Genomic DNA, 24,613 nt, shown 5'->3' with positions numbered 1-24,613 from the left:
TAGGTTATAAGAAATCCATGGAAACCTGGAGGTTCAGGGCTGTCACTCCACTGCATTCTTGCTTCAAAGGCTCAGCGTTGTGCTTTATTTATTACCTTCAGTTGTACAGGCTCTGTGGGATGTAATCAAGCAGTTCTGATTTTATCTAGTAAGAAAATTGATATTTCACATGTGTGAATCAAAATTTTCTGGAATACGCATATTGTAGGGGTCATTAAAATATTTTAATTTTTTAACACATAAGATCATAAAAATAGCACATTTAGCGCCAACAAGGGTATTTGGAAACACTTATTACAAGCAGATTAGTGCTATTGGTGCAAATTATTCTTTCTGTGGCTGGTTTGTGCTCAGTAAGGGATACTAAGGGAGTTGTAATGGCTTAATTCCTGTGCTAACCAGGGAACTTCCCTCCTAACCTATTTCAGGAAATCATTTGCAGCAAAGGAAGCTCTGGGTGAAGGTGCATATGTTCAGATGGTTCTGGATGGAGAATGACTTGCCATTTTGTCTCTAGAGTACATCATACTTGGGCACTACAGGCTCCTGTGCGTTACTGAGGTGTGGATACAGGAGACAGACAGGACTGCACAATAAACTCAGTAACCCTTTTGTTACACACAGGGCTGAAAAAGCCCTTAGGGAGTGACTAATTTGCCTCACCACTCTCATTGCCCTGATATGGTTTTATTTGCCTTCATTGCTCGAAAATGTAATACTAATGTTAAAAAATAGAGATGTTAACACTGATTTACTTTCTCCTATTAGTAAGTATTTCACAACTCAGCACAGAGTTAATGAAACTTTTTAAAAATATCTCTGGCCCTTTTTATCTTGCCATAAAGCAATTTAATTTCTGGATGTGTCTGAAAATATATTTGTTTTTAAGTTATCTTAAACAAATATTCACGGAAGACTCTTAAAGTACACAAGCTCTGAGTAACATTTTGATTAGGTAGATGATGTGGAGTTGGTGAAACCTGGAATTTCTCTCTTCTGCAGAGTCATTGATACTATTTTGTACTGATGTGTGACTGACAGTAGCTAACCTGGATGGAAAGAGAAGAAGGAACTGTTGTAAACCTTCTCCTCATACATCACTTCTTCTCTTCTGCTGAGGCTTTACATGTAGTCAGATAGAGTTATTTAGACATGTTCACTCTCCAATTTACATCCCATGTTTCATTAAATCTTGAAAAATTACTTTGGCAAGATTTTGATAGTGTATCTCTACTTCCCTATAAGCATGGGGATAGCTTGAGGGAGAAAAAAAATAGCTATTTTCTTCCTGGAAATATCCAAGAAAACAAGAACTCTTAGGCTCTTTAACCTTCCTGCTGAAAATTTTTGAATGAAACTTTTCAACCAGTCCTAGTGTATTACTATTTATACAAGGAAAAAAGAAAAGATCAGATCTCTGTGACTAAGACTTTGCCTTGGAACTGTTTCCCAGGACAAAAAAAGCTCTAGAAGTTAAGTCTATCATACTAATCACCTCCTGATCACAGAGCTCAGGGTTAGCTGTAATTCTTTTGGACAAACCTGATTTTCAAGGAAAATTTTCAATTTTACCTCAGAAAGATGTAGTGGTAAAATACAATTATGTATGCTTGGAATAATAAATGCTTCTCATGAGGATTAAAGTGCTCAGAGAGACAGTTTTTTTAACTATTGCCATAATATTGAGAGATGTTAAGACTCAAAAACATTCTTTATCTTGCAATTAAGTTGATTCATAGAATCATAGATATATTTGAATAGATTGCTATAAAAATTATATAATGTAAAACACTTTTTCTCAAAAAGAAATGAGTAGGCTCAGTACAACACAGGATGTGTAAATCTCAATATATGCTAGGGATAGAAAAGGAGGGGAAAATAAATGAAAGCTTGTATTGGAAGACATTTTAACACTTCGTAAAATCTACACCGTTCCTTCATAAAACCTACATTTGATTGCCAAATGTCACTGAAAATGCTCGCCAGCATAAAACTTTTAAAGGCTGTGTAATACTGAGATATTCTTACGTTGCATGTTATCTGAGGAATTAATGTAAGCAATATAAGCTATTAAGTATCACAAAGGGGCCATGCAATATCTTCTCTCAGAATCACAGGATTGTTAAGGTTGGAAAAGACACCTAAGATGATTCTAAAGTTCAACTGCCAGCTGGGTTACCACCACCATGTTTACCACAAACCATGTCCTCAAGTGCCACATCCATTTCTCTTGAACACTTCCAGGGTGATGACTCCAACATTTCCCTAGGCAGCCTGTTTCAATGCTTGACCATCCTTTCCATGAAGATATTTTTCCTAATATCTAATTTAAACCTCCCCTGGTGCAATTGGAGGTTATTTCCTCTAGTCTTGAGGAAATGCATTCACTGCATTGATTGGATCTCATGTAAAAATGTAATCTATATCAAAATATAAGAATATGTCAGGATATAACCTAAATCAATTTAAAAAAAAATTAGGTTATATCCTGATATATTCTATTCATTCTAAAAAAATGACAACTGAAACAAGCAACAGAAGACCTTAGAGATTTGAAATACATAAACTTTGTTAATATAAAATGGAAACAGAATGGTACCATAAGGTAAACTAGGTTTTGAAGTTGGCAAGCTTGAAAAAGCAGACTACGGTATTTTTGTTTTTTCTCTCTAATAAATGAAAATTCTAAGTATTAGATTAATAGAGTCTTGCTGATTTATTCAATAATTAATCACAGACTGTTGGGATTATACTTACCAACTGAAAGTGGAAAAAATGTCAACAGGATAAAGGAATTATTTTCCTTCAACTAAAAGAACAGACTTGAATTTGGACAAGATAAACCTGGTAAGGGAAAATGAAACTATTTTCTTTTTTAAAATTTTTTTCCAGATATTTTCAGTTATATTTCAGAAGTCAAAATACAATCTGAAAAATTAATACTGAATTGTAGAGGAAAGTTAATCTAATTTCATCATCAAATGTTGATGATGAATACAGGTTCAACAGCACTTCAGCTGAAGGCAGGTGGATTTTGAGTAATCCTGTAGTTCCTATGGGAACTTTTGGACAGTATGATTAAATTATCGGCCATTTATAAAAGCAGAGGCACATCTTATTTGGCAGCTTACTTGATCTTGGTGTTGACTTAGTGGTCGAGAGTGTGACAACTTCTCTGGTAGCCTTCTGTCAAGGATGTGTCCATTCTCCAAACGAGGCTCTCTGGGCTTGTCAAACCAATCTGTTTCTTCCCGACGGAGATGATAGGCTTTGAAAACCAAGGACAGGTCAAATGCTCTGGTCCAGTGCTGGGCAAAGGGCAAGAATGTGCATTGTGCATAGCAAACATGCAGAGTGGTTACTAATTGGCCATGCAGCTAAAGCAAAGTTAGAGGTGAGACTTGAGACATTGAACTTGAGCATTATTTAGCTGTGAGACAGCAAAGGGAGAAGATTCTGTTTATGTCAGAACCATGGATATTAAATACAGAAGATATTTACCAAGTGCTATAGCCACTTCTCCCTTCTGGCAGCCAAAAAATACACTGCAGATTTCACATATCTCTAAAATGTTTGTTGAGAAAAATGTAGCCATATTAAGTATTTTGCAGAGGACTAAGAAAAAAACCCTAAACTCAGAAAATCCAAATCAAAACTCAAAATAACCAACCCTCAAAATGCAGACTCCACCAATACCCAAATTTCTGAACTGAATACTGCTCAAAATATTTTGGAAATAATCTAGAACTACATACAAGAAAATTACAACCTCTTTATGAAATCAATATCAAACCAAATCAAAGAAGATTGGAAACAAACCTATGCAGCTGAAATTCTAAGCAGAAATATTACAGGTGTTCTCATTTTTAATTCCATCCCCCGATTTTGCAGTATGAACCTTTATGTATGGATTTCTAATGTTTTTTCTGCAAAAATTCTACAAGACTAATATTCTGTTTGCAACAGTAAATGTTGTATTAGGCATCTTAAGGGGATCAAATAACATCATTTCACTGAAATCAGTTTTCCAAATGCATTTATTTATGCTTACTGACTATTGGGACATAAGTGTCACTCCATTGGGATCAGAATCATGTCCTGTTTTCTCCTATATTGCCAATCATGTAAACCAATGCAATGTTCAGGTAATTCAATGTAGAATGTAAGGCAAGTTTGAATTTTATGCTTTATTAAGCAAAATAAATTTCGAACTCAAAGGAAGACAATATTTGTTTCAGCAAAACCACAAGAAATTGTAAAACTTAAATAAGACCAGTTTTTGCTATAACAGCAAGAGTGAATGGACATGACATAGAAAAGAATTTAAAAGGAAAAATGGTAGTGTTAATAATCTTTCCTATTTAGTTGTGAAAATAAACATTATCTATTTGGTTTAAGAAAGAATTTTAAAAAAATGTTAATGGGAAAGAAGGAAGTTGTGTTTTTTCATTACTATTTTCTTAAAGTTTTCCAAAAAAGAGGAATAATATATATGCATTATATTTTTAAAAGAATACATTGTATGTTGTAAAACCAATATTCTATATAATATAATAAGCCTACAAAATTTTTTTTCAATCTTGGTTCATATTATGATTGATATTATACAGTCTCTTCCTTCATAACTGTGCACAAACTTAATCTAACATGAAATCGTTTATTTAATATTATTTAGATAAGAATATATGAATTACAAGAAACATTATAAGAGGTTGATGCTTATCTCACTACTGATTAGTCATTAACTGCTATCAATAAACCACTATGATCTAGCATGCAAAAATTTCATGCATTACACATTTATGCCAGTTGATCAGTAGCTGCACGAAGCAGGCTTATCCATAACTCATCCTGACAGAAATTCTTTCTGAAGCTTGCATGATGAATTTAATACATATTCCTGACCCCAGACGCTAATGCTGGCTATCACATTCTGTGTCATCATCTGAGCAGATGAAAGAAGGAGTTTTTTTCCCTCCTGCCTCAGTTGACGTAACATTTCCTGGATTACTATTCTTGAAAATGTAGAATTCCATACTGCAGTTCAGACCAGCCTACTTTTTTTTATTTTTCAAATCAAACTGTGATGAATGTGTGTATTTTATTGAAATTTAAGAAGTTGTAAATATATGTGTATACAGACACACACACACCCCACACTCACATGGACACACACACCCCATTGGTTTTGGTTTGCACAGCTGGGATTTGGCCAGCTAGAAACCTGACAACAGCCACGAGGAACCACTGACAGTCTTAGAGAAGTTACCCTTTTATTCTAAGGCCAACAGAATGCAGCCAGATGGTTCCTCCCAAACAGATCAACCAGGTGAGACTGAACTCCAGGCCGTGGGATCCAAGAAACTCAATCAGAGAAATAACAGTGATCACTGTAAATCCCACAGATGAAAAATTACAAAGAATCAACTGTGTTGATATCTTGATGTCTTGATATCTCAGTTTTAAACTTCTAAACTCTGCTGAAGAATTTCCAAATTAGCATATAAAAGAAAAAAATGCTTGAGGTGAGAAAAGGTACATTTTGTACCTTCTGAACAGCAAAGGCTATTTATATTCATAAAATTGAGTACTAGCTTCAGCGTTCTTGAAAATTAGTATCTTCAGCATACTTAATAATGTGTGGAAAGTGGCAGCTGTGGGGTTGACAGAGATCTATTTGCTGGATAGCAGTTTTCATAGTACTGGGAACCCTGAGAAAATTCCAGGTGTTTCAAGATCTCAAAATGCTGTTTATTTTCAATGGGCAGCTCTGGATCTTGTGCTCTTTCAACACTAAGGCTACTTTTTTAACCTGTTTGAAGTTTGGCATGCCACTATAAGCACTGCTTATGTCCTGAAGTGAAAACCAGAAGGTTTGGACTCAAAGTCCTGTTTGCATTCTCTTCTAGTATTTGTTATGGGATGTCACTTATAAAAAATGAACAGAAAGTCATGCATGTCTCTGAATTTGAACCAAAGGAAAACAATTAAAATTTAACATTTTAACTTAAATTAATTTTTAAAAGGCTTTTAAGATGATAAATCAAGCTGTAGCATAAGAAGATTTTTCCTAAAACAGTGCTTAAGACTAATTTCTTTAACTGAAATCTCATCAAGACCACACAGCAGTTGCTTAAAATAAAGAGAAGCTGCAAAGCAAATTGTGCTAAAAGGTTGGATGAAACAAGCCAGAACAGCTATCCACTAGCTGTATCCACTATGTCAGGGCATCAGATCACTACAAAGAAGAGTGCAGTCCCTAAAAAAGAAGGCCATGACTTTCTGTAGAAATGTAATTGCTTCTTTTGAACACTTTTTATCTTGCATCCAAATTATATTAATTATTTTCAATACAGGTTATTTGCTATTAGATTGCATATTTGAAATAATGTCATTAAGTGTTTTCCCAAGAAATAGGCCATTTGTGAAGAAAAAAATTGATAGAAATTATAAAAAGACTGTTGAAAGGGGAAGCCCTGAGTGACATATCAATCTAATACAGAATATGTGAATTGAATTAGAATACCACGGAAAGGGTCTAACTAATCAGAGACTGATTTAAAACTGAAGCGTGGTCAACTTGAAGTATTCATGTATGTCTTGTACAAATATATATGAGAACTATAATGAACTGTAGGGCAGATATGTGATTTCCTATGACCTGTTCATATGCAGCAGAATAACACCACAATGGATCTTTTTGGTCCAGGCTGGTTCTCCTCAGTTTTCAGGAGAAAAAGTCCTGTATCTTTCACAATGTGACTTTAGAATGACCCATAAAAGTCACAAGCTGAGAGGAGACAAGATAGCATCTGCTTATTTAGGAAGAATGACATGAGTTTCAACTTGGGAAGTTCCTCTCAACTGCTTTTAGATTTAATTATAGGACTCTGTGTGTTAAGAATTGAAGGACAATAAAAAACAGTTAAACTCCTGATAAATATCAAAAAAGCTGATGACCCTGAGTCTCTCCTGAAACACAGAATTCATGAGGAGGTTATAACTACCTAAGAAATATGAAGAGAAACTTACAGAACAAAGCCCTTAGTATGAAGTATGAGGAAGGCAAATAGATAATTTTTCCTAATGCTTATGAAGGATTCAGCATGTGTAAAAAATCAATAATGCAATAATGAACGAAGGTTAGTAGAAATGTGAAAAATAAACCATACTACTTCATAATCATGCAAATATGTCTTTTGAGACAATCATTGCCATTTACAGACAATAGAGCGCATGCAAAGTCTCTTTTATTGTGCAGTAAATACACATAAGAAAACGTTAATGGAGCGCATACATTTTTGAACATATTCATTTCATTTGCCTTCAAACTGTCTTTATGATTTTTAAACAATTTAGAATATATTAATTCTGAACTGACTCAAACAAAACTGATACATAATTTGCAATTATTAACTCGACATCAGCTTTAACATTCTGCTGTACTTATTCAGAAGCAGCATTTTTAATTGCACTATTTATAATACATCAGAAAGGTTCCTTTCATGAACTCAAGTGAGATAAACTCTTGTGCTTATTTGGCAGACGTGTATGGGGTGCATATAAAACCAGCTACACTGCATAACCCATCAACAGAAGTAAAATACTTTATGTCCTTTATTGAAGTATGAGATTGTCTTGCACCATTCAAAGACAAATTATCTTACATAATCACAATTCTGAATGCACAGAAGTCCACATGACAGGATGCTTTCAACAAACCATATGTAGAATGCCATTTTGCTATCATGTTAAGCTCTATATGGTTCTAACATATAATATGTACTTAATGAACAGACTATTTCTATATAAACAGAGATCTCAATTGGTGCATCGGGAGATGGAATTATAATTTTTTGAGTTCTATCATGAAATTTCATGCACATAAAATTACTGGAGTTTTTTAAGAGATTTGGGAGATTATTTCCAAATCCCAACAAAAACTATTGCAAATAAGTTCAATGATTCACAGTCACTGGAGAGAGCTGCACATAAAGACTGATGGCAGAATCTGTATTATACGTGGAATGTTCTACACAGTATCATTGAAAAGTTGACATAAACAAGTGAAAAGGAAAATGCACAAGCAAACCAAAAGGAAAGGAAATCAACAACAATATAGTAGCATGCAACAGTAGCTTAACACCATTCAGAAAATGTTAGGGTAAAATAAAAAATACCAAATACGACAAAACAAATCAACCCCCAAAAATGTAGATACACAGAAGATGCACCAAGGAACAGAAAAAGAACAAGTCTTTGAAGTGTAACGAAAATCAGACACATGCATAGAAATGAGGATTTGCGTTGTGATAGTAAGATACCAGTCTGAGGCCTAATTTACCTTCACTGTCTGACATGGCATGCTGGAAGTCATCCATGATGAAGGCTATATCTCGATCATAGCCTCGAGTCCGTGACTCCTCCCTCATATGCTGCTGGACCTCAGGTAATGAATGGCTCGATCCAAACTGGTCCCTGGTATCTGCAGATATTGGTGGCAAGGGTCCGGCTGCCGCTCTTGCCATTCCCATTGGCTGTCCAACAGGACTTAGTGGGCTCTCCTCCTCTGAGTTCTGTGCTACTATTGGGATCCTTCCCCTGCTTTGGCTAATAGGTAGACTGGTGGGTTTAGTTCTTCCAGAAGGTGCTGCATGGCTAAAGGAAACATCTAAAGGTTCAGCTTCTTGGGCTTTCAGTCTTAAAGAAGAACTGGAAGAATCCCTTTTCAATGACAGATCGAGCCCATACACTGAGGAGGGCCTAGATGAGGGCCTAGACCTACTACCACTGCTATAAGACTTGTCTGCTTCATCTTGTAGTGCAGATCTCATTGTTGGACCTAGTGCAGTCCCAAGGCCTGCTCCAATGGATGACGTCAGTGGTGGCCCCATGTACTTCTGTTGGTCACTGATGTTTTTTCTAAGGCCATAAGTGATATCATCCTGAAGAAGCCTTGCCCTAGTAGTAATTCCCCCAAGTGTTGAAGTACTAGAAGTCATATAGCTTGAATAGTCAGGCTCAAGGTCTCTGCTTTCTTGGATAGGTGAAAACTTTGTAAGTTTGGGGTCTATCAAGGCTTTCTTGTGTTTTGACTGCTTCTGGTAAAGGAGGGCTGCTGGGAGCTGCTTAGCAGCCTGTTTCTCTAGAGTAAGCCTACCTATGCTGTATTTCTCAGATTTTGGAAAATGCCTGTAGCTGCCCTCTCCATGGTAATACTGTGATAGACCAGCCAGATGATCGAGACTTTCTGCACCTCTACGGAACTCTTGCTTTATCTGGTGTTTCAGAAGTTTGAGCTCATAAGGGTCCTCCATTGGGTCTTCATCAGCTTTAACATAGGAATGTAATCTAGAGGAAGTCTGCAGTGGTGCCAGGAAGTCTGACACTTCTTGTGCTCTCCTGGCCTCAGATGTGCGAAGAAGTCGATCTGTTTTGGTCAGATCTTTCTCATGGAGGCTAAAACTGGAACCAAGAGCTCCTGTTCCTTTAGTAAGTTCTCCTATATCATCAATCAGCACATAATTTCGGGGTGTATGGTGGTGGTCTATATCTGCATAGAACGAATCTGCAGATATGCTTGATATAGGGCTGCTTGCTATGCTGTTTCTCTCGTCTAGTCCTATCCTTAAGTCCAAGGTAGAGTATTTACTGCCCAGCTGGGAAACTGCATAACTATTGTCAGTTGAAACTGGTGCTATCATGAGAGGCTGATTGCGAATTACATCATAGTTTGTTGTTATCTTAGGCTCCATATATAATGTGGTCTGTCTTGGCTTTGGCTGTATCACCATCATCTGTGATGGGAGTTGATATGATGGCTGTTGAGATGGTGGAGGTTGAGCCTGTGGGGTAAAGGACATAGTAGCTCCTGTTTGGAATGCTGTCTGGGTCTGATAGGGTGAAACCTGCTGGTGATACAAAGGCTGCTGTTGTTGGTAATGTGACTGCTGTGTGAACTGAGTTGGTGCTTGAGTTGGCAGGGCAGGAGATGAATACTGATATTGAGCATATGGGCTTGTAGCAGGGGCAAACTGTGTTTCTGGCTGGGTTTGTGGTGGCATAAACTGGTTAAATTCTGTCTGGGGTGCAGTACGTGGTCTTTCCAAGCCATGCTGAGTTTCTATTCTGGTTGACCTGGTATTATTAACTTCACTGTCTGACATATAATCACGTTCTTCTGCTACTCCTTGGAGATAGGCACGCTCTCTCTTTTCTCTTTCTTTTAGTAGGGCTTCTTTCCTCCTATTAATGCCCATTTCCAAGTATCTCAACTTGGCATCTATTTCTTTTTCCTCCTCATCTAGCTCTGCTTGCTTCTTCCTAAGCTTGGCTGATTCACGTTCGACCAGATCCAATTCCCTGTCTATATCCTGAAGAATTTTGGCTCTGGCCATAGTGGTGGTCCTACAAATCCTTCTCCGTGAAACTGATCCCACAGAAGTATATGGGGACTGAGTTCCTGCTGTTGCTTCCTCTGGAGGTGGATTGGGCAGAGTCCTCTTCACCTTCTTTTGAGTGCTGGATGGAGTCATGCCTGAAGAACCTTTTGACTGCAATAGAAGAAACAAGACTGAATCACTATCCTGAAGGAAAATTAATCACAGTTATTTAAATTTTTTCAGGGTATGGCTTTATTTAACTTAACTGCGTACTTTCTTTAAGACAGAGGAAATTCTGTATCTGTGATTAAGCAGCAGAAAGTAGAAAGGAAAATGGCCATCAGTCTACTAAAGATGAGCAATCTAATGCAAAAATAAGAATGACACTCACCAGGAATTTGTTTAGCCTAAGATTAAAAAATCTACCTTATATTAAAGTTTAATCAATGGTAATTTTAAAGGTTTTTATTTATTTTTTTTTTAATTTCTGCATGGTTATGCATAAACATAATGCATATGTGTGTGGGAGGGGAATATATATACATATACACCTCCCTTTTATATAACATTTAATTTAATAAAAAATATGCATAATTATAAATGTACTTATATAAGCATTCATAATTAAATTTATATATAATCTGTACAGTCAAATAGATGACTCTGAGCCAGACATTGAATGCATCCCCATAAGCTACAACTTATACTGAAATCCAGACAACAAAGCAGAACTTTCTAGTGCTAAGACAGAGAGTTCTTACATGGTCTTGTAATTTTTTGCCTCATATGTGATGCTATATATGTATTTTTTTTTTCAGAGGATTTTCTTGTCCCTTACAAAACTGGTATAAGCTTTCTTCAGTTCAGAAGAAAGACTTTCATAAATGAAATTTGTTCCAGTTAGGAAGCTACAGTTTAAAACGTAAAAAAAAAAAAAATTAGCAGTATAAAATTTTAACAATTTAATTCCATCCAGACGTCCAGACTTCCCCACAGTTTAAGGTAGAAGAATGATTCATCCTGATGTAGAACTATCTGTCTTAGGCTGATAACTAATTTTTTTTGAGGTGCCAATGTCTCTTCATCAGCTAAGGAAGTAGACAATGCAACTGGTTAGATGCAATTAAATTTGCATCCTAAATCACTAATGTTTTTGAATTTTTTTAGTTATAAAGTTTAGGCTCCCACGCTATGTATACAGATTAAGAAGTGGGACCTGAATGATTTTGAAATTGCATCCTATCTCCCTAAAATCCTCTTACAAATCTTGCCTTAGCAAAGGAAAAGAGATTGAGCTACACATGTTCTCTAAACCAAAAGAAAAATCAGCTCAGCCCTTACAGAATGCAGACATGTTACTACCAACATATGGAAAAAATTTAGCCCAGTTTAATAAGAGAAGAATAAAACCAATATTGATCAAATTAACTCTCCTGCCTCTGCAGACATGGAAAGCATTTCTGCAAGGATTAACTGCTTTTAATTAAAAATGGCATTTCTTTTGAAATACTTGCTACTTCATTCAGACAAGATATAAATAATATTAATTTTAAGTAGGAGTTTATAAATCAGCACTTTCTTAGTTTATTTTAATATAAATAATATTTATATTATTACATCAACAAACTCTACAAGTTTTTAAGAAGTATTGACAATTCCCTTTTGCTGGTCCTCTGTTACCTAGCTTTAAAAAAAATTATAATAATCAGCACATCATTTGCCATGGATCTTTAAGGAAACATTCACCACCTTTTCAAGTGACATTTAAGCTCTTTTATTCTCTTCATTTAAATTCCATCAACTTTTGCAATTTCAGATTTCAATAAAAGCAATTTAATCTTTTCAGCTTCCTGTGGCCATTTCAGAAACCCATGTTGTGCCAACAAATCAAAGGAGCTAATTTTATCTTGCTCAGTGTGCACTTATAAGCAAAGACAAATTAATCATCTACAGTAGGTCTAGTTGGCTAATGTTTTATATTGTATAATCAGTGTAATACCACTGTTATTTCCCCCTCCTGAACTGAAATAGGGATCACAGATGGTGAAGCAGTCACAGATGGTCACTGGTATTGGGAAGTGCTATTAATAAAACAGTCATTAAAAGGTCTACAATACTTTATGGAATTAAAATTTTCAGATAATAGTTAAATTGCTGATGCATACATCTCAGTGTCAGATTACTATGAGTTTTAACAAAAAAAAAATTGATTTTAGATCTCTCTGTATATGAAGAAACTTAGACTAACATATTATAGGAAGATGTTATACTTGCTTTTGAAAAAGTGTTGATAACCTCTAGCTTTTAGCTACTATTCTCACAAAAGGAAGGCTTAATTGCTTTTACTTGAGATTTATACTGGGACAAGAAAAAGAAAATTACTACTGTGATAAAATGTGTGTCTGGTTTTTTTTCCTGGATACTTCCACCATCACTTATGTTAGCATGCTCCCTGGGAACTGTCTTAGTAGATTGAAGGGAAGTTCAACTGCAATATTTTGACAGACAACTTTAAAGTGACTGTTTGTTTTTGCATTTCCTTTCAATTTGTTAAGTAGCATGGGGGGGGGGGGGGGGGGGGGGAAGCAAGCTAGGGCTGATCTTTGCCAAATTTTAATCTCTTTATCAAAAAGAATTGGAAGTGGAAAGGGGTAATTGTGCTGTCTAGTCCTATCTCTGTATTTTTGGTCATTGTGTCACATTTATAATGTATGCTCATTAGACATTTGAAGTACCCAAAGGAAAGATGGGGCAGAAATCTTCATGAGACCAACTCTGGAGCCACATAAACCTATCAAGTACAAGCAGGCATTCTTAGACCTTACAATCACCGGTTAAAGGTAAAGTTAGATGTCAGGCAGGTGACCTTAGAAGCTCTTTGACTGAATAAACAATGAAGTTTTCTACTATATTTTACCATGTTTTCCATCTTAATTCTAATCAGTTTACTTCTAGCTAACTGTTAGCATCCTCACTAATTTTAAAATATTTTTTTTGTTTAGCAAACCATCACTCTAAATGTTGAGCGTAACTTCCAAAAAACTAAAAGTAAATTATTCTGTATTTTTGTTTTACCATGATGCTCATATAAATGTTATTACTTTATTGCTGACCCTTGTATAATTTTACATTAGTCTGGAATATCCCTTCATGGTGGACTTAATTGTAATCATATATGCTTTTGAGGCAAAACTGACCTTGTTAAAATAAGGCCAAAGCTCATGCTTGAAATAAAGCTACAGAGAAGTTCTCTGCAGCACTACAAACTAAAGAACAGAGGAACAAACCATCTTGCCCTTCCACCACCACTCCTTAAGACTAACAAAGTTTTGAAATAAACATAGGAGGAAGTCTTCTCATCCTTGCAGTTCAGTGACAAGATAACATCACAGTAAGGAAGTCAAAAGACTGAGCTGAAGGTTGCATGCAAACAGATTCAGCAAAATCTTGCTTTTCTGCCTTGACAATACACATTAGTCTTGATGTGAGTTATTGTCTGAGTTGGAATGTATAGAGGTCATCTGGACAAAGGCTTGTGAACACTGTTAATATGTGTGGTGACTTTGGAATAACTCTTTTGCTATGATCACCCTGTTCTTTGTGAATCTTTCCAAAAATACCTTTTTCTACCTATTTTTGTCTCTTTTAATTTGATGTCGTTGTTGATGAAGCCAGCAAGACTGACCTACTGCAAGAATCAGTCAGTTACTAGGAAATGCTAATATGTTCTGCTGCTTTTTATATGTCTTAAAGAGATAGTTTACTCCGGGGGACTGAATAGCTCAGGATACCTGTGATGAATTTCTACCTCTAAGCACTGTGTTTGATTCTAGCTACACAATCTTTCTTGTCCTCTTCTCAACTCAGTTTTTGAACATGATATGCTGCTCTCCTTTCAGGTAGCCATGTTTGGATATTGGTTTCATTTGCTCAAAAGCTCAGCTTTGACACTTGAGCATAAAATGCTTGTATACTTCTTGCATGTTTTGAATTTTACTGTAAAGATGTAATCCTTATTATTCATCCCTCTTTTAAAATTTTCTGTGATCACCACACAAACTTCAGCTTCTTCTTTGGTCCTCTCTAGAGCTGACAAAACAGACCTGAACTTATATATACATATATATTTTGTATAAGTAGGGAAAAATCCTGAAAATCATGTACGTAATATGTATACATATATGCATTTGCAGAAGCTAATTACAGTTGTGATGACAGCATCCTATTACTTTGTCATGTCCAGGCTATACAATAGACACAGCGATGTCAGACTACCACAGCCTGTGGGGCTGTGAAAAGCAAAGGTAAAGTGGATCATAGATGAGGCTACTCCTCTGCCACAATCCCCAGAAGACTCAACAGCATGATGAAAATCCTGTTCTGTACTGCAGAAGAACAAAAACTCACTCTCTGCAGGGCTAGATTCCCTGAAACACTTGACACTAATTTGCAACAGACTTGAAATGTCAGCAGAAAGTTGGCTGTATTCTGTTTTTTCTTGCTACTAGTAAAACAATGCAAATAATATTTTTTGTCTTCAAACCAGGACCATGCAGTCAATAAACTGTCTCAGAAATCAAAAAAAAAAAAAAAAACAAATCACCTAGGGTTGGGACCAGTGCAGATTGTTAAGGTGAAGCCTCTGCTGTAGCTCACTTTCCAGATCTCACGTCTTGGCTTTCTCATGTAACAAAAACCTTCCCAAATGCAACCCCTCCAAAGCCCCAAAATGCACAGTTAAAATTGCAATTGTAAGACAGCTTTTCTACTTATAAAGGCTCAGAATGTGTTACTCAGTATTACAGCATGTGCTCTTCATTCTTAGAAATGGATCAGAAGAGTTAGAAATTTTGGCAATTCATTATTTTAAACATTTCATTTACTACGAAGAATCCATGAAAATCTGTTATCGTTCATTAAGGACTTCTCGGTATTTTAACAGTATCTTTAAACTTGCTTGCAAATGAGACCCAACTCCTGAAGATACTAACATAATACACTAGTATTAGATTACTTCATTTTAAGTATGGAATCTTTAACTACATCTTCTTATAGACGTCCTGAACAATGTTTTGTAACTTGTCCTGTGCAAAGAAAGTCTCTCATGTAAGTTTTTATGGACACTTTGGACTTAATATCTATCATGTGGTAACTGCTGATGAGAAGGCGCCACCTTTGTTAATCCCTGATTAACAAACATTAGAGCAAGAATATTGAGAAGCTTCTCTCCACTGGCTAAGGCTGACACAGGGGAACTTCTATAGCATGAAAAACCACAGAAGGTGGGAACCCTCCAATGAAGCCATCAGGTTAAGGGAAGCAGATGAATTGTGAATGGTAAAGAAAATATATACAAAGATGTATTTAATAAAAGCTGGTCTGATCAGCAGTGCTGAGAGTGAAGTAATACATGCTCTGAACAAATTCTAACCCATAGTAAAACCTGATCATACAACCAGTACTGCCTTGGCTTGTGAGCCATTGCTGGCAAGGGTAGTGCAAGATTAATTTGATGAGCTGAATTTGGCCTTGTACAGGGGAGTGAAATACCCTGCTTCTTGAGTAATATACGAGAGCTTTCCTTCAATGTAACTCTCATCCTTTTCTTTTCTGCAAGTATGTTGCTCTGGGGACCAAGCAGTCAGGCAGAAAACTAGTTTCTAAATCACTACACAGCAGCACTGAGATGCCAGCCAGTCTGTTTTTCTCTCTTTTTTTGTTTTCTTTTCCCCCGACTCCTTTGGAGACCTCTAAAAATAAATTTCTTTTCTGTTAACACCAATATACAATTTTTAGAAATAGTCTATTCCAAAACAATAAGATTTTTTCCTTTTTTTTTACTTTCTTTCATGTCAGTCAGTCATTCATTCCTCAGATAAACACTTTTGTACTTTCCATCCCCTTACTCCTTCATTTTCTCTGTGAAATTGTTTGAAATTGCCATTTTCACTTCAAATGCAAGAGAGACAGCACAGTGCACTTCCTAACAGCTGACGTGAAATACCAACTTCTATCCTCAGTTAAACACATAAAAGTCCATATGCTTCGTTTGATCATGAGGGGAGAAGGGAGAAATTCAAAAGAAATTTGATATGCAAACTACAGACAGATGTGGCCCTTACACTGTGATTTTCAAAGGGATCTAAATCTACATTTCATCTACTTTATGAGAGCAAAGTAATAGTTGTTCCCAGTTGTTTGTACAGAAGACAGTTTTACACAGAGTGATTTGGGATTAATTTGGAACAGGTCTGACAAATTTGCCTATAAAGGGTAATGGGGCAATTCCCTTCTCAATTTCTAAAAATGAGAAATAGCAGTTTAAATCAGCAGTAATACATCACTGAAAAATCAGTTTGTAAGAAGAAATGAAATCCATTTATTTGGAACTTTGATTTAAATAGTGTAATTGGAACAACCATCCATGTATGTGCATTTAAAGGATTTTAGACAACATACACATTATTCACAAGCTTACATTTTAATTCCCTTATTTTACATCTGCAGGTCATATCTATACTGTGTGCTTTTATCTGCTCACTGAAAACAGTCCTTTTCCTCAATTGCCTAGGTACAATTCACCACTTTTTGTATTTTTTTTTCTTTCATAGCTTAAGCCTTATGTAAAAAGGAAACATTTCTAGTTAACTCACAGTGCTGTTACCTTCAAAACTCATTGCTTTCTTTTTAATTCCTAATTTCTTTTCCCCCTCTGCTACCCTTTGCTATTTATCTTTGCAACCATATTACTTGTATTTGCAAGGTGTACAGGGATAGTTTATGTGAGAGATTCACTGTTCTATTATATTATATGTACACAGAATTACAGGTATCTCAGTTACTTTGCAATGGAGAAAAATCTCTGGCAGATTGATTCAGACCATGGGCATCTGTCAAACCCATAGAAAGAGTCACATTTTCAGAGCTGATTATTGCTTCTTCATTGGAATCTTTTTACCAAATGGGCTCATTGTTTTTCCCATTATTCAATCTCTGAGAAAAAAGGGAAGGAAAAATAAGGAAAAGGAAGGGAAAGGGGGAAAGGACAGAAGGGGAAAAGCCTGTCCTCCAACCAGAGGAACATGGTTAGAATTTCTTTTCTGAATGACAAATACAGATTTCATACTTTGCTAGACTTGAAAACATTGCAGGAAATATACAGCTGCTATGTAGGCAATAGCTACAGATGCTTCCTAAATGCTTGTCTTTATATGTTTTGTATTAAAAGATGTTAAATATTCTCAAGTATTTTATTCATACATCAGTATACTAAAAACTATTGAGGGACTTCACAGAAAGAAAATACTATTCTACCCTTGTTGCACTACTGTGTCTTCAGTATCAATTCCAGCTCATACTCTGAGAGCTAAAGTACTACAGCCCTACTCCAGGGCCAAAGCCTGATAAAGAATTTAAAACAAATCCCTTTGTCTGTGAATGAAAATCTTTCCTCATTTGCTAATTACTTTTAAGAAGATATAAAATATTTGTTTAAAATAAAAAGGAACAAAATGCATGGATTTTCTTATACACTGTCTTCCACATGACTCAGGAAAGTTTCTGAAGAGGAGAATTCTTAAGCATATTTTACTTTGACAACCCAAAATATTATGATATAAGTGACTAAACAGAGGACAAAGAGCCTATGTAGGAGTCTATGTATCGAATAACAATAACTTGAAAAAGAGAAAGATTCACTATATGGAGAAATAAAAATGGAAAATTTAGAATTCCTCTGAGATAGATGCTTAACAAGATTAAGTCAAAGCCTGTAGATTCATGGTGACTATGTACTATAATATTTTATATTACACTACAACATAATTAGTGCTTCTTACTCATCCATCACTTCTTTTTCTCCCCTCTGATGTTTCACTGACAGTTTAAAAAGAATTTTACATAAATACAGAACCAAAAATACTCCAAACATCTCTGCCAAAAGGTTATCAAAAGTTATCAAAAGTTCTATGATGTGGATGGACAATCACAACCTGTGATAGATTAAGACACAGATATTGTTTGCACATAATGAGCCCTGTCTCCAACACAACCCATTTTTGGATTTAACTAACTCATAACAAAGAACTGTACCTTACTAATGTGTTTCAATACAGAGGCAATGTGATTCTGCCACTGGTAATTTAAACAAGCCATATTAAATGATAATGTACCAAAATATTAACTGTTAGCTCTGGGATTTGTTGATTGCAAAGCTACTTGTGGCAATAGAGAAAAGCATCAGTTGACTTTATCTTCAAATAACAAAATCCTTAGAATAAATCTTTCTGCATGTAATGAAATTGGCTTAGCATGGGCTCATTCACTAATAGAAATCAATAATACACCATTTCCCATCATGTAACACACAAATCATTATGTGTCACACCCCTCAGTGAGAATAATACATTTTTTTTGAAACTCAGATCTCATCTATGGAAAATTTTACAGGATTATAAAGGATATTTTCCTAGTAAATGAGAATATACTTTAATTTCTTTTCCTTCGCAATTTAACTGAGAATCCTGGCCAGAAAATACTCGTGAGAAAAATTCAGAACAGTTTATACTTTTCAGTATGATATGCATATGCTGAATTAGCACCATCTGTTTTCAACAGATATCAGGCTACTTTGCAAACTTTTGGCAACAATTTTAAAAAAAAAATCCAAACTAAAAAATACTGAAACAATCAACACTAACTCCCTCTTTATCTTTGAAAGAAAGGAAATATCAATCTTGTTTCATAGGGAATGAAAAAAAAAAAACAAACAAACAACAAAAAACCCACAAAAATGGTGTGAAAAAATCTTGGCTTTTTCTGCCTCTCCTTCACTACAGACTTCCTCCACAGGATGGGAGCTGATGAGACACCACAGGCTGTGCCACAGCCCTTGTTTGTTCACAAGAGTTACCATTCATCTGCCCAAGCACAGGCATCATGTGCAGAGTTAATCTGTGATAGTCCTCCAGACTACTGAACTGCAAGGAAGTGCCATTTTTCTTCAGCTCACTCCATAATCACACCTGTTTCTCTTGACAAGAGTGGAAACAGCCACATGTAACACAAATGCCTCCAGTAAATGTCTCAGGACAGGAAGCCATTCCCCCTCATCACAACTGGAGTTTCAGTTCCTGCTTTTGGCTCCTCATGCAATATCTGCATGAAGCAGAGTTTTAATCCTCTTGTTTTTTGCAGGAATCTCACCACCTCTTCAATTCTTCAGAAATTATACCTCTCCTGAGCAATCAAAGGTTCTGGGTTTGGGTTAGTTTGATCATTCAGGCAATATTTACTTTATTCTGTACTCATGATGCTTTACTTGCCCAGATTAAAGGTGGCAGAGTGGGCAGAGCCCTGATTAACCATTTTCTCTAAAATGTGGTTCATGCTGGGGAGCAATGGCCATGTAGCTGTTGCTGTAAGGCACAGATTAGTCAAACTCACCAAGTGCCCACCTGCCTAATTCAGGCCTTTCTACAGCACTCACAGCAAAGCCTTCTTTTTGTCTTTTCTGCTCAGCCCTGGCTTCATCCATACTGCTGTGCACCTGGAGAATGGCCTGCAGCAAATTCCGCCCCACCTCTTTCCAAAAGTGTCTTAAAATTACCAATACAACATATTCTGTTGGTGGAAAGCATATTTCTGCCTCAGCTCTGGTACTATATACCATGGTCCCAATATTACACACTGATAGAATAGAATAGACTAGAATAGACTAGACTAGACTGGACTAGAATGGAATAGAATAGAAACTAAAAGAAGTTTGGGAAACTCTCCTTGATTGCTGATACTTGTCTTCCAGGCTTCAATCCTTTCCAAGAACTCACCAGCTATCAGGTCTTGCAGTAGACTCTGCATAAGCTCCTCTGCCTTAGTTGGACAAGTTGATTTTTCCTTCAGTTCATCTTGTGAGTATATTTCTCTCTCCTCTGCAGTTTCTCAGTGTCTCCTTTAAACTTTCTTCTGCCTGAAACTTTTCTTTTCTCGCTCCCTGTATCCCTCATGTTCTGAAGCATAACAATTCCCCCTGAAATACGCTCAGTTGATCCCAGGGCAGGCGTAATCCTCACACCTTTTAAAGAAATGTAGTTGAACCTGACAACAAACAGAGTGGGTCATCTGCCACAGATGGCAAAACTTAGGAGGTGTGAAAACTACTCACAGTATGTCCGGATTTTCCATTACATTTTTCTACAGTGAGAACATGTACTAGCCAGACCACACAAAACTCCATATTCCTATTCTTATTCTCATATAAAAATGGCATTTCCAGTTTGATACAAATCCATTTCCAAGTGACACAAATTAAACAAAACTGAATTAACCTCTCCTCCCAACCCACCTATAACCTTCAAAAAGCCAACTTTTTAAAGAAAGCATTAACACTTGAATAAACACATACAGAAATCTGTTATACTGATACAAAACAGAGCATCTTTTTATGGAAGAAAAACAGCTTTTATATGTTTAAAAAGATACCAAAGTGAAACAGATTACCTGTCTTTTTTTTTTTTAATATTTTAAAAGATATTAAACTATTTTTTCAGACTTTACTTTTTGCTTGGGTTCTTCTGTTTGAGTGTTTACTTTTATATGTATTCTACTCTCTGTGGGTACTGCACCAGATTTAATCTATGCAGCTGGGACAGATAAGTGGCAAATGTTTCATCATTTGTATTTAAAACTAGATTGGACAGCCACTCCATCTCCTTACCAAAGAAATGCAGACAAGGAACTCAGTTTGGTCTTGATTAGCTCAACTGAATAAAACTGAGTTTTTAGAACATCCTCTTTCTCCTCTTTAAAGGCATACATGGAGATAATATTTATATTTTATTATTTTACTAATTTTTAAATATCATTTATATTACTAGCACTGTAATCTCCATTCATTTTCAGAGGAGGAACTATTCCACTCCTAGATAAATTGCATCAGATGACAACCTTGCATGCAGTGTGATATTTAATGCAACTGTGTAGGGCTGAGGAAGAAGAAAGCAGTAACCTTTAATGAATTTTCTTCTTACTATTTTAATAGCAATTACACTATTTTAGAATCATGACCTTCCTCTTCCCATTTCTGCTTATTGTGACAAGCAGGACAGGAAGACAGAAATTTGGCAAAGACTACTTTTAAACACTAATGAAGCTAAAAATTAAGATAAGGCAGCAGAAAAATCAGAAGTTAATGTGAATAATGTGCCATTTGCACATGTAACAAAAAAAAAAAAAGAAAGAAAAGGAGAAACAGAATTTAATGCGAGAGCAATATTTCAAGACATAAAAGAAAAATGAAAATTCTTATAGTTGGCCTGGAATCTAGGATATATATTCACTGCATGTACAAAAGGAAAAGGGCTCTTTTCTTCCCCCTCATTTTCAGAACCCCTATTCTTGTTTTAAACCATTCTTTGTCCATTGCTGCCATAGGTAAAAAAATAAAATAAAATAAAATAAAATAAAATAAAATCCAGATAAAAAATAGCTCTGCTTGATTATATGCATATGGACTATACCTGTCACCCTAAACATGCAATACGATGTTTCTTATTACAGAAACACAGGAAATAATCATTAAAAGATGTTCACAGGATAATGACAGATTTAGGTTCGTTCCCTTCTCTGTTGTTTTCCATGTGTTTTATTCACTGTTTTAAAATTTCTAGTAAACACAGAGTATACAAAAAAAAAAAGAAAATTAATGAAACTCTGAAATATTTGTAATCATCCAAATGCACATTCTAGACCAGTGGAAGAGCAAGAGCTAAAAAATTAGACTAAACCACTGAAAACTAATGGTTACTGAATATATTAGGGACATCTTATCTTCACAAATTATCAGGCTTTGCAGTCATGTCATTCAGGATTTTTTGGGTCCAGAGATGTTAACAGAAAATCAAATCATTGTTCTGAAGTCTCAAACAGTTCAATGCTCACTGGGACCTGAAGCAGCCCTAGGGACAGAGTGGTGATACAGCCCCTTACAGATTAGAAATGGCAATGTTTACGGGTCCAGAGCAGAACTGTTGTGTGTGAGTGTGATTTGTCAGAGATGTGCTCCCAAAGACTGAAATAGGCAGTAGGGAATAATGGTTTTTAGCTGGTGAGGATGTCAGAAGAAAATGTTTCTGGAGACACAGTTCCAGGACAATAGAAGTTTAAGAAAAGAGTATTACACAAAGCAAGAGGAAGTGTGGGCTGTGGAGTATCAGGATGAACATGACAAGAACACTTATTAGTTAGTATTTAGTTAGAAAACAAGAAAAACTGGCTAACCATAAAAATGGTTCTTCTAAACATTCATTGCACAATGCTACCACTGAGAACTTTAGCTAGGATGACAAGAAGAAGCACAAACTTCAAACAGTTTAATTCTGAAAGTCACCCTCCAGTAACAGGCCATAATGGCATGTTTAATAGCAGTATAGAGATGAGGAATGCCTACTTGAAACACTAAATAACTGGATGTTAGACAGTGTCTGATGTAGAAAAATAGTTGTGATGGTTAGTTCGCCTATGTAAAAACAACAGGTACAGAGATTTTGTTTCAGTTTTTCTCATTTTGAGTCAAATCTGATTTTCTGAGCATCCTAAGTTTATTAGCAGTTTAGGAGCACCTAGATCTAAATGAGAAAATTTTAAAAACATATTTTTATTTAATATTTTGCAAATTTTGAATAATTTTTGTATTAATTTGGTATTATTTAAAATATAAATATTGTATATTATTTAAGCGAAGCAACATCTCTTAGCTGAAATATTTGATCCTTCAAAAGAGTTAATGTTTAAAGGGTCTCAGCTTTATTAGCCACGTATTTATTTGCCTGTAAGCTGACTGACAAAAAGACATTGTTTAGCAACAATCATGCACTGATTTTAGAGCCTTGGAAAGAACAGGATAGTGAACATCAAGTGATCTTCCATGATGAACATTGCTGTCATATAATTTCTAAGTCATCAAGTCAAGTATCTATATGGTTCTACTCCATTTTCAGATGACAGTATTGATGTTCGTAGATGTTTGATACGACGATAAACAAAAGAGCCTTTCTATAAACATTACAGAACTTACAGCACCAGCTGTTTGTATTTCATCAGGAAACATGAAATAATTTAATTTTTAGATTCCTCTCCTGAAAGCACAGCAATCATTCTAGTACCTTGCTGTACTTCTAGCAGCCAGGCTAGAAGTACAGCAGGAACCAGGAACCAGGCTGCTGAATAGTGATTATTTCTAATGGTGAAGCACTGATGGAATTTACCTCAGAATGCTTCATCTAGGAGCTCTGTGTGTTAGTGTTCAATTCCTTACTGTGTTGTTTGAACATCATTTTACACATAAACACTAAGTACTGAATTAATGATTAAACATCTTTCTTTATCTGCTCTGCTTTCTTTCTGGAAAACATTAAATGCCTTTCTATCAGTTGATAATCTCATTTTTTACTGAAAATATATGACTTAATGTCATGGAGGAAAGGCTGAATTAAGTGATTTTGATCTGATTTTATTATTATATTTAGTTTTGCAAATTTGTAATTCTTTCTTCAGTTGGGTGCAACTTCAGCTTTTAGAGGAATACTTGAACATTCTCTTATACCCTTTAACCATACCAGCTGACTTTCACAAACTTCAAAGCCTCTCTTATTTGTGTATTTCGCCCAGTTGTGTTGACTTAATAAAGTACATTTTGAATTGTATTATACCTTTGTCTGACTTTATGAGGACAGATAAGAAATCGTGATGCAGATTCTATTGTCATTAAACTGATTTCCTGTTGTTGAACTGCATGTGAAAACACCAAAATACTTGAAAACCTTTGACTTGTTCTTAAGTCTATTCTTCCTTCTGTAAAACCAGCTCAGGAGAAATTATATAGCACAAATTTCAATTTGCTCTTTTTCAGTTGGCCACAAGATTTCCAAACTGTGTTAAAATGCTGAATATTCTGAATGGCAACAAAAAGTATTTGTAACACGCTTTTTAAAAAATGCTTTGAAGTTTAATACTAAATTATTGGTAATCCTATACTTTCAGCAGAAAACTCACAACTGATGACAAAGACTTTCAGAAATAAGGATCAGTAATACACAGAAATATTTGAAAGCATTTACATGTTTCTCCCCATTATATAATTACAAAATGTTTATAACAATGAAGTTAAAATATACTTTATTTCAAATTTCTACTTTTTGTGAGCAGGACACCTTTCTTGATCCACCTAATTTCTT

General features: G+C 35.5%; 1 protein-coding gene across 1 annotated transcript in view; it reads right to left on the bottom strand.

The window, feature by feature from the left end:
* Positions 1–24,613, bottom strand: part of PCLO (piccolo presynaptic cytomatrix protein) — a 316,529-nt gene that overhangs the window by 125,215 nt on the left and 166,701 nt on the right. Inside the window, exons 7-8 of the mRNA XM_041477704.1 lie at positions 8,345–10,553; positions 3,132–3,268 (exon numbers count right to left, since the gene is read on the bottom strand). Coding sequence (XP_041333638.1) covers positions 3,132–3,268; positions 8,345–10,553 — 2,346 coding nt within the window. The remainder of the gene's footprint in view (positions 1–3,131; positions 3,269–8,344; positions 10,554–24,613) is intronic.

The sequence above is a fragment of the Pyrgilauda ruficollis genome, unplaced genomic scaffold (assembly GCF_017590135.1).
Source record: "Pyrgilauda ruficollis isolate IOZ18807 unplaced genomic scaffold, ASM1759013v1 scaffold112, whole genome shotgun sequence".
Taxonomy (NCBI): domain Eukaryota; kingdom Metazoa; phylum Chordata; class Aves; order Passeriformes; family Passeridae; genus Pyrgilauda; species Pyrgilauda ruficollis.
This window is presented reverse-complemented; position numbering and strand designations above follow the sequence as displayed.